Below are 21,595 nucleotides of genomic sequence, written 5' to 3' on the forward strand. Positions count from 1 at the left end.
AATGTATGCAAATTAGCTATGCCTCATTTGCACAATTAAACATATGTCAGAAAACTTGTAATACAAAAAATAATTGTCTTAATAATCAACTGGGGAAGTTTCATGATATTCATTAATTAAAAATGTTTACCCATTCATATGATCATATTTAGGCGATTTTCAAAACTTGCCCCAGACTTTTTTTTTTCTCTCATTCTTTTTGCTGCAATTATAGTGAGGTTGCCCCAAATGTTGTGGTAAAATAAATCACGTGCACGTTTTATTGCGTACACATTGCGCAGAAGACTCAGATGATCCACGTCTCAATTCTGCAGAACATGAGTAAAAAGCTGTGAACGCCTTTAAAGCGCGCGCATTATAATATTCTGACTGGTGAGAGCTCCTATATAGGCTACCTCCACTCATTTATTTAGCCGTAAAGTGGGCAGCGCTGCTGCCATAAATAGACGCACCAGTAAAGTGGGTGACGCGACACTTGTGCCAGGCGCACTGGTTTTATTGGGAGAACTGGTCGACAAATAAAAGCACAGTGGTGGCCCCGGGGCGCGCGCCTGCCTCTCTTGACACCTCACGCGACAAATTAACGCTCCCCCGGTAGTACCCACCGGAACATGCAAAGGAGGCAACCAACCCACCGGTCTGTGCTATGGTGCTCTGTAAGTACGCATCTATTCAGTCCATTCAGGGCAGGGTCACTTTGTTTGCTATGCTGCCTGCCACACGGGCACATAGCGCTGGGCCGTGGGAAGAAGACCACTTGCGTCCCTGCAGCCACTCAATGCAACATGTCGGGTTATAAATGACGCCTGCGCTGCTGTCTGTCTCCATAATGAAGCTGTATGGGAGCCCGCATGGCTCACAGCCTGCTGGAGATTATTATGCGGTGGCCGACACGCACATCACGGCCTCAAACAGCCGCAGGTGCTGCGCACTGACGACAACCAGGACGCGATATAAAATATGACGGCACTTTAATGAAACAAGTGCTCACATTTCAAACCATTGCCTCCCACTGCCATGTGGGGGCGCTCGCTCGTAGAGTGGGTGTATTGAACTGTATAGGTCTAATTCATAACAATAACATTATCATATTTTTAGCAAAATAGACCTATATGTCACCTATAACTTTCACAATAATTTAGGCTAATAACCTAATGATAATTAACACCAAGACTTTTGTCCTTCATCAGTCTTTATGCAATTCCATGGGCACTCCTCAACTTGGCAGAAACGATCGAACATCTCGAACCACATCGCTATTCATTCCCATTTCAAGCCTCAATTTCAAGGTGTATGAATCAGTCTATCAACACCTGGATTTTCCTGGTCCTCATAGGCTAAGTAAGAAATGTACCACTATAGTCACACCGAGGGTTCAGTGAATTAGGAAGCATGGTTTCGTAATTTGTAGCGCTATTACAGCGAGAATATGCTATGCCTACTTTTTGCATCATTTTGTCATCTTAATCATTTGCACCATTCACTCAAAACATGTAGGCCTATAGGCTATATTTTATGATTCTAAGTCAAGTCTAAAGTAGATATTAGCATTTGTTATGCGCACAATCCCTTCTTTTCATTTCAACTCTACAAATGTATTGTCATCCCAACTGACATGAAGTAGCCTATTGCATGCGTTCATACAATACAACATATAAAATAAATTAATAAATGGATGTGATTTGTGCTCACATATGCCAATTAATGCACTTCAAATGAGTTTGTTTATTAGCGTCTAAATGTCATGATCCAATGAGAGTCCAGCATCAAAACATCTTTAATTCGTATATAATTTTGTGTTATGTGTTATGTTTGGTTATGTTTGGTTTTATTCTTTGTTGAGATGAGATAAATACCCCCCCCCCCCCCCCCCCCCCCGTGTTAATTAGCCGACCTGTAGGATGGTCATTTAGGCCTATTTTGAGTGCTAAATAAGAAGATGAGAATAATAACCCACTCGTCTATAATGTAGCATAGATTTGCCTCATTAGGCTACCCAATAAAACCACAATCCAAGCAAAGACAGCAGCCAGACCTCTCCATAGAAAGTGACTATTGTGTGTGTGTGTGTGTGTGTGTGTGTGTGTGTGTGTTCGTGCGCGCTCGTCAACATTGTGTTGCGCAGCGACTCCAGCTGACTGCCAGACTTCACTTTATCATTAAGCAAACAGTGTGTGTGTGTGTGTGTGTGTGTGTGTGTGCGCTCGCGCGTGCGTGCGTAAGGTGTGTGTGTGCGTGTGTGAATACGTGCGCGTGCCCCGCTGAAAGACAGATTGTGCGGTTCGTTAACGCGCCATGACCGCGCGCACCACGTCGTCTCATTGATGCACGTGCTGCCCATTCTTGAGCCACCGCCTGCGCGAGCGGACCAAGTGTTTCCGTTCCCATGCGCCGCTCGCTCTGCAGCATGCAGCACCGGTCACGGTGCAGCGGGGAGGGGTGCTAGTGGCTAGCCTGTACCTCTAATGAATGGGAATGGGGGAAATAGGCCTATGTAATGGCTCCCTCCCAGTTATTCTCAACACATTATATGGCCCATTTGATGAGATGTTGTCTCTCTAGACTAAAATACAGAGATGGGAAAAGTGCACACATTATTTAGGCTATGTAATACAGAGTTAGAATGCAGTAAAGATGTAACATGATGCATACTGGTTTTATAGAGAGAAGAACAGAGGCAGCAGAGGGGAGGGCTAAGGTTGGAACTGCACATTCTAGATTGTGTGTGCGTCTGTGCTGTTCCTGCGTGTGAGGGTCACTAACATCCAGTGTTTTCTGAAGGTCAAAGCAGAGGGAGAATCTCCTCCTTGATAGCTGTCTGCCTGTAGTGTCTCCATTATGACGTGCATTATAATGTGATAACTCATCATTAATTATGTGTAGGCCTATGCAATTATCTTATTATGAAATGCAAATGAATGGAACTTCAATTTTATATATCAGGCTGTTTCTGTGCAAAGCTAACTGAACCTCACATTCATAACTAGAATATTTTGCACACTGCGCACATTCAATTCTAGGGTGGGGACTCTGGCGATGATGAACCGAACACACACAGCTCTCCAATTACAGTAGGATTGGATAGAGGTGGTGTATGCTGATGGTATTTAATCTCTGGTCCTGGATTTGTTTGAGACAGTCACTGAAGACCTACATCTAGGAAACGAAAATAAATAAATCGACAGTCCTTCAAGTCAGTTTTGGTGGAGCACAAAGTCCTTCATCACTTGTGTTAGTGGTAGGGAGTGGACTTGGTCCAGGCGATGTGTGCCCAGCGCTTGGCGGATCCGGATCCGACACACGTGGGCCAGACTGCGAGGACATCTCTTGGCCTCCAGAAAGACCCTGAGCGCCTCAGGATCCGCCCTGACCTCCAGCTGTGCCTGCTCCAAGGTCAACAGAGCTGTGTCGGCGCTGTGGTCCAGCAGCAGCTGGACGAAGGCCGCCTGGCACCTGTTATGCAGCATCACCTCCAGCAGGCGAGAAGCCATGTCACGGGTCAGAACAACGGCCTGGAGCAACAGGCGGAAGCAGTCCAGGTGGTTGCGTTCAGCGCCGATGTAGAGAGGAGACCTCTCGAGGATGTCGTCCATGTCAACAGCGGCACGGAACCTGATGAGTTCCTGCAGTATATCCAGCCTTCCGTCCTGGGCAGCCATGTAGACCGGGGTGTATGGCCAGCACGCGCTTCTGTTGGGGTCGGCCCCGGCTTCCAGGAGGATCCGGACACAGGCCAGGTGACCGTTGGACACGGAGGAGCAGAGAGGCGTGCAGAAGACCTCATCAGCGACATCTACCTGGGCACCGTGGGTGATCAGGTAGGCCACACACGCAGCGTGACCCTCACAGGCTGCGTACCACAGAGGGGTTCTGTAGTAAACGGTCCCATTGATCTCATTGACCCGCCTTCTGAAGCAGTCTCCCTGCAGCAGGGTCTTCAGTTTGTATAGGTCCCCTGTGTAGGCGGCATGGTGGAGCCTGTCCTCATGCCCTGCTCGAGCAGCCATTCCTTCAGGGCACATCGCCGAAGGCTTTATGAAGGGACAAATTCCTCAAGTGACATCACTGATGACATCACAATTGCTCGAGTGACATCACTGTTAACATCTGTGACATCATCAGTGATTTATGACATCACTATGGTCGTGACCTGGCCACCTAGTTGACATCATCAATGACATCATCGGTGGGAAGCAGGGAAGGGATATGTGTCACAATGGCTCTGTGAGTGTGAAGGCCGAATTAAACCTAAGCTATTGCTGCAGTGCCCTCATGAGCAGATTTCAAATTTTGGAGGTGATCAGACCATGGAGAATCAGAGAGCCTTGCAACTCCAAGCTCTCAAGATTAATAATAATAAGAATTATTATTATTATTATTAATTTTTATTATTAGGTATTCACAGCCAATGCTGGGAAACCTATTGCTCCAGATTCTTATTATTCTTATACGCTGATTGCAAACGGCTCTAGCTCAGTGTCTGATTGGTGAAAAGTTTTCAGTTTTCAAATTTGGCACACACATAGCCCACCCCGCCGGTCTTCATACAAAAAAAACAAGAAAATATTCACCCACGGGGGGCACTAGAGTGATATTTTACATTTTTAGGCCTTCACAGGCCATTCTATGCCATTGTGACATCATCACCATGATCCCTTCCCTCCTTCCCACTAACAGTGACATTATCAGTGACATAATCAGTCATACCATCCTATCACATCATAGACATTGTGACATCATCAGTGATGTCATACATTGTGACATAGGGTGCTTTCCCACTTGGGACCCGGGACCGTTTCCGAGCACACTTGTTTCCAAATTGACCCCAGGTGCGGTTCGTTTCATAAGTGTGAACGTTGCGTTCCGCGTGCCGTGACAGGGTCCACTTGAAAAGATGGTCTGGGAACGCTTTGGGGCTCAGAACACTTATCCTGGTAAACCAGCCAGCTGCCAGCCGGTCACGTGAACTCACATTTCATTTATTCAAATGTGAGTTCACGTGCCCGGTTGAATTACCAGGCTATGGAACACTTGCGAATGCACGCCAACCATACCGAACCACATAGACAACACACGGGCGAGGATACACTCCAGACGTAGTTGATGACGCAAGTGAACTCTGCAAGTGTTCTGTTCCGTTCCCGAGCACAGAAGAAATCTTGTAATGTGAAAGCTGACCAGCGGCGGAGAGGGGAGGGGGGGGCAATCGTGCCTGGGCGCGCAACTGAACGAAAGCAATCGTTCCCATTGAGAAAGCACTCTCAATCAGTGCAGTAAATCTATAATAGGGTGGATTCTGACCGACATGGACACAATCAACATCCACCATTCTATCACATCATAGACATTGTGACATCATCAGTGATGTCATAGACATTGTGACATCATCACAATGGGGACTCTGAAGTTTGCTGTTGATAGGACAAATCAGTGTGACATCACAACACCCGGATATGCAACCGAACAGAACTACAGCAGTTAACTATGACTTGGGCCGAACAGTATAGTAGCCTAAATAATATAAAAAAATATATATACATCACATTGCTTATATTTTGACATTCTGAGTGAGATCCGAAGTAGCTTAAGGGTCAGGGCAGGTTGCACAAAGCACCTTAAGTTAAGATCTTCTCCATAAGGTTAAACATTTTAAGGAAAACATAAGCACAAGATTTAAGGGTGTTTTGTGAAGCCGATTCTATTTGGTGGACACCTTAACTCTGACTCTAAGGAAAACTCAAGACTGGCTGCATAGGGTCCCATTATAAGCTCCTGTTTGTTTACCAACACTGAAATGTGAATACCTGTCGAGGCTGCTTGCAGCTTTTATTATGACTATTATTATTATTATTATTATTATTATTATTACAATACATACTTTTATAATGGTTTAACTTGTGGATGGTACCCGCTCTATCCGGATTCCTGTTGACATTGGCATCGTTGTTTGCCATAACATTCTATACTGCAATAGTTATGAACGGTTGCTTGACTCTTGTTGCATTGCTGTTGTGGGGGATGTTTGTTGTTGTTGTTGGTTGTTTTTGTTTTCTCACCTTCACTTCCCTCTCCCTTGTATGTGCATGTTGTATGTTTTTGTTTATTGTTTTGTGGTCTGTGTGTAATTAAAGAAAAACTGTAAAAAAATTTTTTAATAATAATAATAATGGTTTAACTTATTTCAGACTGAAGACATGACTGAAGACAAAAATATGCTACAAACATACATTTGTAGCATTTTTTGTTGTTATTTTTTCATATGGGAAATATCAAGTCTTACTTGCTTTTACAAAGCCAAATAATCCATATACTTTTACATACTTTACATTTATACAACACGCATTGAATTTGTCCCTTGCATATTTTATTTATTCGTTGTATATGCTTTTATGACAGGAATTTGCTATAGTCGATCTTTGCTATTACTTTTGCAACAGACTAGTTTCCCTTTTTTCTCAAATTAAAAAACAATATCTCATAATTTATTGATAGCACTTGCTGATGTATTTATGAATTGACCTCGGCCTAAAAAAGGATGGGAGTAAGCTGGGTGTTGGTACTCTCCACTACACCCCATGCCTTATTGCTGGACTCTATAAACTGCTGCTGCCGTAGTGCCTATGAGCTCTTCGGAGGAGGAGGAGAACTGCAAAAGGAAATCCAGAAAGTGAACTACAGTCGACAAATGTGTGGGATTAGACAGAGTTAATCCTCCCACAGCGGCGATTCAGCAGTAATCCTCAAATGTAATCTGCGGCTACAGGGGATTATCCCACTGGATGACTAAGAGACAATTTAAAGGGATTTGTTGAACAGCGATTTAACAACTTAATAAGCTGCATCTTCCAAACCACCATAACCTCTGCTGCTGCGAGCCAATGGAAAGTATTTACATTTGGTGGATATTTTGTGCAAAAAAGACAAATCTATTGTATTGTTGAAAGTTTTTTTGGGGGGGAAACATAGTCATGAAATCCTATGGGCCAGTGGTTCAAAAAGTGTCCTAGAGGGGATTCCAGGGGTCTTTGGTCTATGGGTTTTAGGGGTGCCTGGGGGGGTTCTTTCACTATTATTTAATTCAATAGAAATGATAGTGAACAGTAACTTCCCTTCATCCCTCTGCCTCTGGATTATTATCCTGCGTGAAGTACTCAAGAATGCCATGAGGGCCACCATGGAGAGCCACATGGACACAGCATACAATGTGCCTGACGTGCTCATCACTCATCACCAATAGCGACATAGACTTTGTCATCCGGATTTCAGAGCACGGCGGCTGCATCCCTCACAATATAATAGACAAGGTGATGGACTACCACTTCACCAGGACCGCTGCATGAGCAACCTCCTAAACATCATTAACAGGACCGCCACATGAGCCACCTCCTAAACCAGTGCTTCTCAAACTTCTTCAGGTCAAGGACCCCTAAACTCCAGACCAGAGACCCCCCCCCCCCACCACTTTTATAAGGTCCCCCATCAGATTATTATTTTTTGCCTTTTTTTTTCTTCTTTTTTTTAGCACATATTAAAACATACAGAAATACTGAAAGTTACCAAGATCAACAAAAAAAAGAAATGTGCAAAGTAGAGGCAAGAGACCCGCAGCAAGGGCCTATACGAGGGCTCTTACTTGTGAATAAGTATAACATAAGTAGAAACAAAATCAGCAATTATGAAATAAAATTCAAATTTAACGAGAAAAGGAACGAAAGTAAAGAAGAAAAGCCAAAACATGTATGCAGATAAGAGATATTATTGATTTAACAGGTTTTTTTTTCATTCTTGATTTAAAAATAGGCAATGATGGACAGGTTCTGATTGAAGGGGGGCTGGAATTTCATAAGGATGGACGTCTATATCTAATGTTAAATTGACCTAAAGTTGACTTTGAGATGTTTTATTACAGACAATGTACTGTATGACACCCATCACCAACATAGTCATACATTCTGTCATTGTGTTACTTATGGATGGAATTATAGTGAAAATAAATTACCTCCCCTTTTTGCTGGGGACCCCCTGGAACTCTATGGCGCATGGCTTGGGGCTGGACTTTGGACATGCCATGCTGTTGTACATCATGGTCGTGCCAAGAAAGCCTGTTTGAATTGAAAACCTACAATCTCAAGGGTAAATTTGGAACAAAATGGCGGTTAATTTGAAAACACCTTTCCCACGTTAAATGCAAATAAAACAACTTTAACACGTTTGGTGAGGCTATGTTTAGGCAAGGAAAGCAACTTTGGTTATGTAACATGTAACATGCAAGTAACACAACTTGGTTAAGATGGTTTATGGGTTCGGCTTAAATAACAAAAAGGTTAAATGTGACTTACAGTTCAAATGTAGACATTGGAAACGCTGGGGATCGAACACGGCTCTCTGTGTGAAAGCAATCTGAATTCCAATGTGTAGTGGGAAGTCTGTGACATGAAAACAGAGAAGCCTGTTATATACTGTGTTGGGCAAGTTACTTACAAAATGTAATATACTACATATTACTAGTTACTTTCATTTGAAAGTAATACGTTACTTTACAATATTACTTTCTGCGTAGAGTAACTCCCTACTTATTACACTACTTTTGCATTACTTTTACCAAAACAACAGCAGCAGCAGAATGACATCGCCGCCCCGGAACCATCCCGAAAAATTATTTCAACCGCATTGAAGTCAGTGTAAACCATCCAACATCCTAAATGTTATCCTTGTCCCTTGTTATTGTCATCTATAGTGGTTATTTGCATAAAAACACACAGTTTGATTAGGAAATGATTGTATCTTTTTTTAAATATGTGCTTTGATTTAATCAAATGTAACTCAATTTGTAACTTGAGTTACTTGACAAAGTAACTGGTATAATATTAGTGAAATCCCATAAGTTATATTACTGAGTTACTGCTAAAAGTAATATATTACATGTAATATGTTACTTTTGTAATGAGTTACCCCCAACACTGGTTATATAGTAGCCATATAGCTGACTTTTCATCACCTGGGTCTTTGTTTAGCAGTTGTTTTCCTTTTCAACATCTGTCCGTCCTACGACACTGCTGGGAGGTATAGCCTATTAAACCAAATCTGTAGGCTGCACACGCTTAATGCATAGGATTTTTACCTGTTACGCAAACACCATAGGACCCCTAAACTGACACAAATTAGATCACGGACCCCCATCTGATAAGGTTTTGTCCCAGGCTCCCTCATCTGATAAGATTTTTTGCTTTCATTGCGTTACTTATGGGTTGGCTATAAAGAGGTTTCTGCTGTAAAGTTGGGCATTCTAACGTGGGGGGTCTATCGGGATTGACTCAAGTGCCATGCCTCAAGTGGTCATTCGAGAAACTGCCGTTTTTGGCACTTCCGCGTTGACTTCCTTTTTCCAAGAGGGAGGTTTGCTGCTTGGCTCTCTCTCTCTGTCTGGGGAGCCCTGGGAATCCAGACACATGTGCCTGAGAGAGACGCAGACGTACAAGCTGTACTGGGAAGCCCCTCAAGGACCCCTGCTGGTCCCCGGACCACACATTGAGAACCACTGCTCTAGACTCTCATTGGCTCCATGAAAAGACACTGCCCCCCTCCCCATTTCCTTTCTCCTGAACCATAACAAGCACAAACACCACACCACTGAAGACACTGCAAACACTGAATTATAATCCTCAGAAGTCCTTGAGGGGTGGGCTGCTTGTGTTTTGGGGGTGGTGGGGGGGGGTAATTGATTCATGTGCTGCTGGGTCTAATTGATTGGGGCGTTAATCTGGTGGCTCCGGGCTAATATGTGAGGAGATGCAGGAGAGAGTCCAGCTCTGCCCGGAGGCTGTTGATGGCTGGAGGGGGGATTGGAGGAGATTAGTGAGGAGATTTCAGAGCGTCCTGCAAGACGACAACAGGAATGACCTACCTGTCTGTCTGTCTATCTGTGTGTGTATGTCTGTCTGTCTGTGTATGTATGTCTGTCTGTCTGTCTGTGTGTGTCTGCCTGTGTGTCTGTCTGTCTGCCTGCTTGTCTGTGTGTGTGTGTGTCTGTCTGTCTGTCTGCCTGCCTGTCTGTATGTGTGTGTGTGTGTGTGTGTGTGTGTGTGTGTGTGTGTGTCTGTCTGTGTCTGTGTGTGTGTGTCTGTGTGTCTGCCTGCCTGCCTGTCTGTGTGCCTGCCTGCCTGTCTGCACTGCATGTCTGTGTATCTGTCTGTGTGTGTGTGTGTGTGTGTGTGTGTGTGTGTGTGTGTCTGTCTGTCTGTCTGTCTGTCTGTCTGTCAGACAGCCAAAAGTGCAAATGGAAAAGGCATTTGTCCTTGATGATTAATGACTTTGGAAAGGATGAGTCTGGATTTGATCCTATAACCTTCCACATGAAAAGCTGATGCTTTAACTACTGAGCCAAACACCTGTCGTAGGTTTAGTGAGGAGAAACTAAGTAAAGGTAGAAGTAGTGTAAGATGTTAGCCCAGAGGTTCCCAAACTTTTCAGACCAAGTACCACTAAGTACTAGGGATGTCACAATATATCGTCCCACGATATATCGCGATATCAAAACGTGACAATATGTATCGCTGAGATGAAATATCTCATATCGCGAGAAAAAGAAGCTGAACATGGTGGCACTGATCTGCATCTGATTGCATGCTCGCTCTCCTTTTCATTGCTTTGTTTGAACAGACGAGGGACGTTACAGACACGGAGGATGAAAATGGTGAAATTACTCAAATTAGCGTGGAGGATGACCCCTCAACTTACAAATCGATCGCAAACAAATATTGTTAAAAGATCGTATCGTTATCGTGAACCCAATATCGTGTATCATATTGTATTGTGAACTGAGTGTATCGTGACACCCCTACTAAGTAAATGACAACATAAGGTTCCAAACGGACACACACATACTGTAGGAGCTACTTTTTTTAAACAGACAACAGTTCTTTCTTACATATACACATTAACCCTGAGGATAGGCTTGGGCTGATTTTCGGAAATATTGCGATATTTGGGAAATATGATTTTGAAAATCTACTTATCATATCATATGAAACTATAAGGCATCGATTGGTACCAACCATGTCATGCTTGTCAGGAAGGTGGTTAAGAACATTTTCAGGGGGGTTCCCTTTTTCACAGCTAATGTTGGCAGGTTTGTGTGTGTCCTTTTTGAACCAGTTGCCTTATGTTATTATTTAGCCTTTCTGATGCTATTGCATGATTAAATCAGCTAATTTAATTTTATGGGGGTTAAATGTTGGTATGGTATACGCAGTGAAAGTGGTCCCTGGGAACATAGTGGCACTTGCTCCCTGCTCTATATACTGTGTACATCCTGGCTGCAGCAGACATAGATTCCTCTACACAGCAATCAATTTTAAGGAGAAAAAATGCACAAACAAATTTCTAAGAAGTACTCTTACTTCTGTAAGCTTTCCTTTACCAATAAAAAGGAAAAATCTGTTAAAAGATTATCCTGAAGAGATAAGAATTAGAATTCAAACTAGATACCTCACTCTCCCCATCCCACCCAAAGCTAAAGACACTCACTTTAAAGTAATGAATGATATTTATCCATGTAATGAGTTTCTGAGACAAAGATTTAACCTTGATATGAACAACTGTAGATTTTGTGATTCTGATATTGAGACTGTAGAGCATCTGTTTTTTGTTTGCAATTACTCTAGATCTTTTTGGGAACTGTTTCAAAATTGGATATCTGAAAAAGACCCTCAATCGCCCAATTTAGAATATAATGATATTAAATTTGGAGTTATAATTAAAGATAAACAAATTGAAATGATGTACAATAGTTTAATTATTTTGGCTAAACAATTTATTCACCGATGTAGATTTAAAAATGCCAGACCCCTGTTCTTAGTATTCATGAATGAGATAATTAATTTTAAGAAAGCCTTGAAATATGTTAAAACCAAACAAGCATGGAGTGTGTACCAAAACATGCATATCTTGATTCCTGCTTAGAACTCTGACTTAATGTTTTTGTTTTATTTTGTTGTTTTATTTGATTGTTTGTTCCAATTTTGTAAATGCTTAGTCTGAATTTTTTGTATACTGTACTGTTTGTTATTGCCAGACTTTGTTTATTGAATTAAAAAAGAAAAGAAAAAAAAGAAATCCTCTACACAGCACAATGCCGCCATCATGTGGCCAAATGGAAGAATACATTGAGATTCAGAATGTGCTTCGATGGCTGCATCTCATCCTAACAACACTACCAAGTTGGTTCTGATATTTTGACAACTGGGGTGTCACAGTCTAATGAGAAGCATTTTCTAATCCCAGCAGTCTGTTTTTTAATTAGGCTTTCTTGAAACTCATTGAAATTCTAATTGTAGTCAAATGTATTTAATAAAACAGTAGGACAATTCCACAGATTCCCTCTGTTAGATAAATAGATGCTGGCTTTATTACAGTGATACTGATAGTAAACTACATTTAAAAAGGCATATTTCCAGCTGACAACAATGTATTTAAAAGCCTAGAATTAGAATAATTGCATTGGTTTTCTGATTGCTGTGAAGAGTATCGTGAGGATGTCAGGGTACCATTTGTGCAAATTATAAGTAAAGTCTAATGCTCTATTTTGCACTTTTCCCCCTAATGGGCGAGTCATTCTTTTGGTCAAACTAAGTGTGTTTTGTGACCATTTCTTTCATGTCAAAGTTATGAAAAACATGGTGCATTTCAAAGACTAAAGCTATTTTGAGGATTTGTTCCGAGCATGTTGATTGCTTAGCTGGATCAGCCCCCTGAGTGGAGGGGAGACCTATACTTTATTATGGAAGAACTAGTTACAATCAGAACATTTTATCTTTGTCATTTGGTCTGCAAGGCTACACGGTTTGGATTTACATAAAAAAGCTTAATAAAGAGGACATGAAACATTTGGTCATGTGACTCTAGTTCATTTGCATTTCACCTCAGTTTCAAGTTTGAAATTTACATAGATTTCCTAGAAAGATGATTCACCTTTTAGCCAACTAGGGCGCTGCTACATGATGTCACTGACTGTACTGTACAGTACAAGGATTTTGAATGTTTTGATTAATCAAAACCACCACAATCCAAGTCAGATATACACAACAGCATATCCTCTGAGCCGGTTAGAATTCAAAATACTACATACGAATACTTAACTAGCCTGAACCCCACTGTACTGTACGGTACAGTCAACCTAGTGACATCATCACCCAGTTGGAGAAAAGCTGAAATGTTCATCTTTCTAGGTAAATGTCAGCCTTGAAGGCAGTGTCCTGTCTTATTTTGAGGTGAACTGCAAATGAACTAGTCACATGATTAAATATTTCATGTCCTCTTTAAAGCAGCTTATTCAATTACAAATTCAATTGGGCCAGATTTTAAAACCAGGAATTGTAGATGTGCCGGACATTTTCACCAGCCCAATTGAAACAATTTTATTTTTTATTTTTATTTATTTATCTTTCGGTAATGACAAATTTGAAAGGAAAGCAAATTAATGTAAAAGAAAAGAAACAAAGAAAAAAAAAAGCAATAATACAAAATATAAAATTACGTTGCATGTCAACATTTCAACAAGTGCTCCACAGGTGCATTTCCATTGTGAATTTGAGAACGTTGATTCATTTCAAAACCTCCGTTAATTTATTTGAAAATGACATGGAACATATATCTAGAAATGTTGATATGCAACGTATTTTTGCTTCAAAAACGTTGACATTCAACATATCCGTGGTTTGCAGAAACGTGAAATGCCAACATTTTATTCTGGCGGCTGGGCTGAAACCAGATATGATCCATAAAGAAAAATCACCATAAATAAATAAAGCCAATGAGACAACTTACCCACGTGACAGCCTGCCCCACTCTCCCCTATATTCTTAACACATCAAGTTCAAATTCACATTTTCTGCTACTGATCTGCATTGTAGAGCATCCAGTCATGAAGCGAGGCATGGGACGATGAGTCGATGGTCAATTTTATTCTGCGTTCATCAATAGGTTATGGACATATAATCATCTCTTTACAATACAACAGAAGATCAGAAGAGCGTGACAGACCAAAAAAATATAAATAAATAAATAAGTCATTAAATAACATAATAAATAGCATAAATGAACATGTTTTAAACTTAGATATAGATTCATAAGTACTAATTGTGTCTGCATGCATTGTGAAACACCCTCAACCATTTCCTGTACAAACACAGAGAGAGCTGGTCATAATGTACAATGAATGATCGACGATATGAGGCTACTAGATTGTACTGAAGAAAGGCCTGACATTTAGAAACAAAGGAACCTAGAACTAGGAAGCACTTTATAGAGAACACACACACACACACACACACACACACACACACACACACACACACACACACACACACACACACACACAGCCTGGCGTTACACAGATGTAGGCTATACACATTCATGAACACCCAAACACACAGAGTGCTTCTCCCTTATGTTAACATTATGTATAAACATTGAAACACGCATACAAATCTAAAAACACGCACACATGCGCGCACACAGTGTAACAGACCACCATGACTGGGAGACCCTGATTTTATGGACTACATTTCCCATCTCTTCCTGAGGAAAAAAAACACACAGAGCCAGCTCAAGCATGTCATTGGTTGTAGTTTAAATTAGGCTTTCAGCAGCATTTCACCCAAATTCTTCCTGTATCGTATGCTACGTGTCCACAGGATCCATCACTGATAGGCTTTCATTGTATAGGCAGCCGTGTAATGCATTCTGCTAGCGGCGTGTTGCGGGGGCCACATTTGCGACTTGCCGCCTCTGGAAGCTGGCGTACAAACCGTTAAACTAACTGTTGTAAATCCAAAATAAAGACAGATTCAGCAACTTCATGGCTTATTTCAGGCATCAAATGTTTTCAGTAACACATTTCGGTCAACCATTTTTGTAGTAGATGAGAAAGTTTGCCATGAGCCGCAATGTTTTTCCAGTTTGAAATCCGCCACAGACGGCCCTGATTGGACGAACATCATCAACATCAGGTGCAGCAAGGAACCAACATCGAAGCCCGCCTATCAAGCACCCAATACTGCTGACCGCTTCCGCCTGTGACCAACCTGTGCAAACCTTGTCCATATTTTACTTCCGTCAGTGTTTTTTCTTAATTTTACTTTCATATTTATACTCACTTTACTGCTTGCGACTAACTGTAAATAGTTCAGTTCAATACACGGATTGATGTTTGTTCTTCACATTTGTGAGTGGAGGACTGTGTAACCTGAACTGAGAAGTATGTTTGTGGGGAACAATTCTTTACAAGTTTTTTTTTTATTGGACTTACAAGTAATCTTACAAAGTTGTGGTATTGGTACGTGGGAGATTCATTCAATTTTTTTGGAGAATGATTGGTATTTTAAATGAACAGGTTTTAGTCGGTCGAAGTGCAGCATGTCTCCGTTTGCACCTGAATCAAATAGCTGAATATGACCGTGTGCTCCAGATCTCATCTTTCATCATGTTTAGCCATGTTTTGTTTATTTTCTTTTTATCTTCAAATAAACTTTAAGCCCATTTTTAAGATCCCTCGCGTGAAATGACGACCCTGTGGACACGTACCATTATTCTCACATTTGACATCACAGCTTGCATGTTTGGCCCTTCTGCGACGCCGGCGGCCATTTTGCATCCCCAATTAGGAAGCCAACGCTTCTCAACCGTGAGCCATCAAATCCCAACAGTTCTGTGGGTTTTCATTCCGGCCAACCACTCGCGCAGCGATAAGTTCCTCCCCTCTGGTTTATCTATTTAAGTTAATGTGTTTGGTCGGAACAGAAACCTGAAGACTGTTGGGTCACCATCGACCGACCACAGTTGAGAACATCGTAGAAAGCGTTCATTTTAACTGGGGATGCAAAATGGGACTGGCCGGTGCATTCAAGGCGACTCAGAACTGAGAATGTTACAGCCTTTTCTGAAAAGGGGAATGAATAGAGTACAGCGTCCAGAGCCTGGAAGTGAATTCCTCTGCAGCCACTAGTGCACACTGTCTTACGTCAGATTGTCCCGGTCTTGAACGCTGCTCTACTGTTCCTCCCACACAGACAAAAAGAGACAAACGCACAGACAGTAAGCTTGCTACTGGAACACTCGAGATAAGAAATAATACAACACTGTTCAAACGTACTCATTCATCAGCAGTTGCATGGCCCTTCCCTTGTGATAAGGGTATTCCAGATTGAATATGGCTCACCGTCATTGTCACTTATCATCATCATTTAAACACAGAGGTAATCAGATCCTATACAAAGTTCACCCTCACGCACACAACTCGACTTTACAAAATGAAAAAAGAAGAAAATAAATTACAATATAGTTTCTTCAATAACACATCATCATCATCATCATCGTAATCACAGAATAGTCTGTAGTTGTCGTGTGAATCCTGACTTTTGAAGTCACAACCCCCCCCCCCCCCCCCCTGGAGAAATTAATGGCAGTTATAAGAAGTCAGCATGATGAATGTTGGCATCATACTGTAAATGGTATTATCACAGACAACCAGCAGGGGGGGGGGGGGGGGTCACTCAGAAAGCTGTAAGTTTACTCCCTTTACAAATCAGAACATCTAGGACCTTTCAAGGATGAGACTCAGACTGAATTAAAATGGCTTGGCCTCTGAGCAATAGCCTGGTAAAAACCATGCTGATAACCTGAACTCACAGCCTGTTTCGCTCCATGGATTAGTCTGGACTTCCAGGGCCATCATAGTTTTGTTTTTTGTTTTTTAGATTTTTTCGGGGGCTTTTTTGTGCCTTTATTGGAGACACAGAAGAAGGTGGGGAGAGAGAGAGAGGGGATGACATGTGGCAAAGGACCACAGGTTGGATTCGAACCCGGGTCGGCCACGCGAAGGACTAAGCCTTAGTGGTACATGTTCTACCTTGTGAGCCACCGGGATGCTCCGGATTGCATCATAGCATCATTGCAACCGGGCCAACCAGTAGCAAGCAGCGAGCGGTAACAATTGGACTTGGTGACGCTGATTGGCTGAAAGAGTTGTCTGTCAAGGCAAGCACACGCACCCACTGAAATCGATGTGGGCGGGTCAAAGTCCAGACGGAAACAGGATGTGAGGTCACACTCACATTATGAGGATGGTTTTAACCAGGCTATCCGAGCAACCCATTTTCCATCCCATGGTTTAAGCTGCCGCACTCGGTGAGATTCTTCTGTCAAATCAGCCACTGTGAAGCTGCAACAGAGAAGAGCGAGCATCTTATCCCCACTAAACCGAGACACCATAGATTCCAAATGAAATTCTGTTGTCTGTATAGTTACTGGAGGAAAAATAAATAAATAAATAAATAAATAAATAAATAAATAAATAAATAAATAAATAAATAAAGTACTGGTGGAAAATCATGGAAATTGATGACCCAAAACTTGAGAGCAAAATCCAAAAGTGTCCTAAACAGCAGCAAGCGAGCGCTCTGCCCAGAAGAAAGCCAGACCCAACGATGGCTGAACCTCCACCCCATCACACACTAAAGAAGACATTTAGTTTGCTAACGTCATCATACACAATTTCTGGCTAATGAAGTCTGACATTTAGCCATCTGTGCCCGCCAATGTGCGAAATTGCCGCGTGTAGCTTAAACCAACACCGCAACGGACCAAAGGTGCTATTAGTGCTGAGATGGTTTTGAGGAAACCCACCCAACCATGGCTGCTGAGTCCTCAGGGCATCTCCTCCTATCGCCAGGTACAGTAATGAGTCTCTTGAAAGGATTGCAAGGTACGTGACTAGGAATCAGTCAAACATGCAACGTGGTTTAAAAACTCAAGTCAGGTCTCATGTCTAGCACTAGCCAAGTACAACACAGGGATGGGATGGATCACAGACCCCTACTAGATCAGATTTAGTCCCAGGCACAAATATATAAAGATTCTAGCTGTTCATTTATTTTGGACGATTTATAGTGAATTAAAAATAGCTGTTGGGGAACAGTTTTTTCCAGAGGGCAATACTGACTTACATCAAGTAAGCGAAGGGCCACACATTGGAGATCATACGTGCCAACACTCCTGATTTTCATGAGTCTCCCTATTTTTAACCCTCTCTCCCGTTGTGATGTAATTTCTCGTTAATCTCCTGATATAATAGTGATGCAAATCCAATGGCTGTAGCAGATGAGATTAACATAATTCTGCCTTTTATTGAGTTTTTCGGGGTTGTTGTTTTGTTTTTCCTTGAGGACCTTGGGGGCCGGATTGAGATTGTCCAGGGGCCAGGCCGCATTTTGCCCATGTAGACAGAGACATTCAGATTCTACATGGTTCCTTCCCATCTAAACAGCCAGGAGAACATTAGATCTGTTCGGCATCTGTTTATTTTTGGAATCTGCTCAAATCTAGCCATGTCTTAACTCACTGTTTGTCATACAAAGTGAATGAATTTTGGGAATCCAAGTCGAGAGAGGTCTTGGTTCATTAGACACTGAAACTTCAATACCAAACTGCATGTTTGATGGAATCTTAGTCTGACTAGAGTCGTGTGTGTCATAGTGAATGTGCAATCACTTAGATAAAGATCACCATCTCCAATTAATATTGCTTGTGCATAAATGTACCCTGTTATTCAGTCAAATCACCCTGAAATCCAAGGAGAAGAGACACTAAGATTAAGTCTAAGAAAATCAAGGGAGAAAGTGTGTGTCCCGTGCTTAGGTGGTGAATATACAAACATCCAAAGAGATTCATGTCCAAACATGATCAGGCATCGTTTGCTTTTTTGTTTCATAACAACAATATTCTTATAGATTCTCTGACAGTATTCAGGACTTTTATAATCCCCAAGATGGCTTTCTACGTTACACAGGGACGGGTGAAATTGATCAACAAAACTGTTTTGTTTGTTTTGCTTTAAAGAGGGACCACAAAAGGAAAAGTGGCAGAAAATATTTCATTCGTTTGTGACAAAGTCTCTATGTTCCATAGAGAAGAACTGGGATGGGGTGAAGATACAGAGGGGCAGATGAAAGAGAAGAAACAGTGATAATGGCATTCTCTTGCTTCTCCGATGGGAAGAAGAGACACTGTTTTTATATTACAACAGCGATCCTGCAGTGTCCATATGGCAACAGGACCTGTAATGACGACTGTGAGCTTGTGGTTTTCTATGTAAACCGGTGCGTATGGAAATTCATGTTTTCATATGAAAAGTGTGCATGTACAGTATGTGCCGTGTATATTGAGTGCAAGACCATCTATGTACTGTTTGTGAGTGTGTGTGTGTGTGTGTGTGTGTGTGTGTGTATAACGTTCTAAGACCAATAAGGTCCTGGATAACTAGTACCTTCCTCACCTACCTAACGTCAGACCAAGGCCTTTAAGTAATCTAAACAGACCTCCATGTCGTCACCACGAGTTCACATATTAGACTTCCACTGGAGACCCAGTGTTTGTGCTACTAACGTAGCGTAGCTCTAACGTTGCCCCCCGGCAACTTCCGTGTGCGTTATATGGACTAACCCATTTCACCTGTGTTTCATTTGGCATGAGAGTGAGTAGATGACGATAGAATCTTCATTTTGGGATGAACTATTAAAAAGGTAGGTTCCTTGCGCCTATCTGAATAAAGGCAAAAATGCCCTAAAAAAATAATCTAAAAAAAAAAGGTTCCTTGCAAGATCTTAGCATGATCGTTGAGGATCTTAAAATACCATATCAAGAATTCCTAAAGGATCTTGATCAAATCAAAATATCTTGATAAGGTCCTTAAGGAACGTAGCGGATCTTTAAATATCTCTATAGGCTCCTCAAGTATCTTGAATCTGGTGAATCTTTTAAGATCTTAAAAATCTGACTAATAGATACAGTAATGTCCAGTTCAGACCCTATCAAGATCTTTAAATGAGCTGTATAGATCTTTAGGGATGTTCTCACAATCTTGTAAAAGATCTCAATCGGAAAGGTTAACGATCTTTGAGGATCCTGACTGACAAGATTCAGCAAGGAAAATAATTCTAAGTCGATTTAAATTCTTTTAGTGTGATCTACGAGGTTTGATCTGACCTTACAGGTCTTGGTCTGATGCTATAGCTAATCGTTGAAGGTACTGGTTCTCGTGTCAGTCTTGGAGCTGCGTATGCATGTGCCCACGTGTCGACGACGCTGATTACATCCTCATAGCACTGGTCTGTGTGCGTGTTGTTAACCCTGTGTGAACCTTGATAACGTCCTCATAGCCTGGTCTGAGCCTCGGGGATGTAGATCTCGATGCTGTCGGCGCTCTCCGTGGCCGAGTTCTGTCGTACGGACGCGGCGCGCTTGGCGGCCATGAGGCGCTTCCTGGCCTCCTGCCGCTGTCTCTCTGAGCTCTCCAGCGAGCGGTCTCTGGCCAGGGGGGGGTGGTGGTGGTGGTGGTGGTGGTGGGGGCCCTTAGGTGGCTTTTTGGGTACCGGAGGTGGGAGCGCCCTCTCCTGGTGGGATTGGACGGTGGGGAAGGAGGGGAGAGCGTTTCAGGAGAAAGAGAGACAGAGAAGTGTGTGTGGTTTGTGTGTGTGTGCATCAATGCGTGCGTGAAGCCCATTGTAACCATCATTAAAGCAGGAAGCATTTTCGTTCATAAAGAACTTTTTTTTTTGCTCATGGGTGGGAATTTTTGTTGAGTATGTTTTTCTTTCATCTCGCTTATACCCTCCTCTTTGCTGTATCCATCCATTACTATTTTACCACTGCAATGGCCCACTTGAAATGTAAGCTCGTATGCGTGTGTCCGCATAGTCTGAGGCTTGCACGTGTGTGTGTTTGGATCTATCCACTGTATGATTTTCGTCAAATGCACAGTTCATAGTTCAGGTGCAGAGAGGTGGACAGAGAATAGAACCTTGTTCCAGCTTCATTGACATTGACGGTTACGTTTTGCAATTTTCTGAGCACGACAACGAAAACCACACACGGTGAGGCAGCAGCAGGCAGAGGAAGGGAGGGAGGGAGGAAGCATGGACGCATGGATGGACTGAAGGACAGACAGACATGAGGGCCCAGAGAGGTCAGGGCCCTGTGGTGGAGGCCAGGGCCCTGTGGTGGGAGGTCAGGGCCCTGTGGTGGAGGCGCAGGGCCCTGTGGTGGAGTTGGGTGTTGCTGTTAGGCTGATTGATGCGTGGCTGTTTTGCAAAGGCTCTCACTGTCGACACAAAAAGAGCACAGGAAAGGAACAAAGACAACAAAGAGAGCAAAATGAGGAAGCCGTCAGAGTCAGTCGTTAAAAAACCAAGCAAAGCCACAAATATCGATTCGCCGAGGGAACAAGACAGACCCAGGCAACGATACGCACACACAGACCCAGATCCACTATAGGTTTGCGCAGGCACGAGCACTGTAGATCACTAAGTGACCAAATCAGAAAGCCATGCTATTGCTCTAAGCATGCAGAAACACTGGAAAGCTACCAACAGTGTTGCCAACTCTTTTCAAAGAAAAGTCGCTATTGGCGGCTCAGAATGTCGCTAGACGACGTCATACGCTAATTTGCATATCACTATTATGCAAAAAAAATAAATTGCTGTATGGTTGTGATATTAAGTGCTGACTCCGCCCGCCTGGGCCAGATTTGGCGTACGCCGGC

At 42.4% G+C, this 21,595-nt stretch overlaps 1 protein-coding gene across 1 annotated transcript in view; it reads right to left on the reverse strand.

The window, feature by feature from the left end:
* Window positions 1-20,207: 20,207 nt before the first annotated feature.
* Window positions 20,208-21,595, reverse strand: part of LOC310791843 (disks large-associated protein 1-like) — a gene marked incomplete at its 3' end in the record, with an annotated part of 90,745 nt that continues 89,357 nt past the window's right edge. Inside the window, exon 14 of the mRNA XM_083653516.1 lies at window positions 20,208-20,447. Coding sequence (XP_083509642.1) covers window positions 20,208-20,447 — 240 coding nt within the window. The remainder of the gene's footprint in view (window positions 20,448-21,595) is intronic.

Source organism: Poromitra crassiceps, assembly GCF_964638095.1.
Source record: "Poromitra crassiceps genome assembly, chromosome: 17".
In the NCBI taxonomy this organism is placed as follows: Eukaryota; Metazoa; Chordata; class Actinopteri; order Beryciformes; family Melamphaidae; genus Poromitra; species Poromitra crassiceps.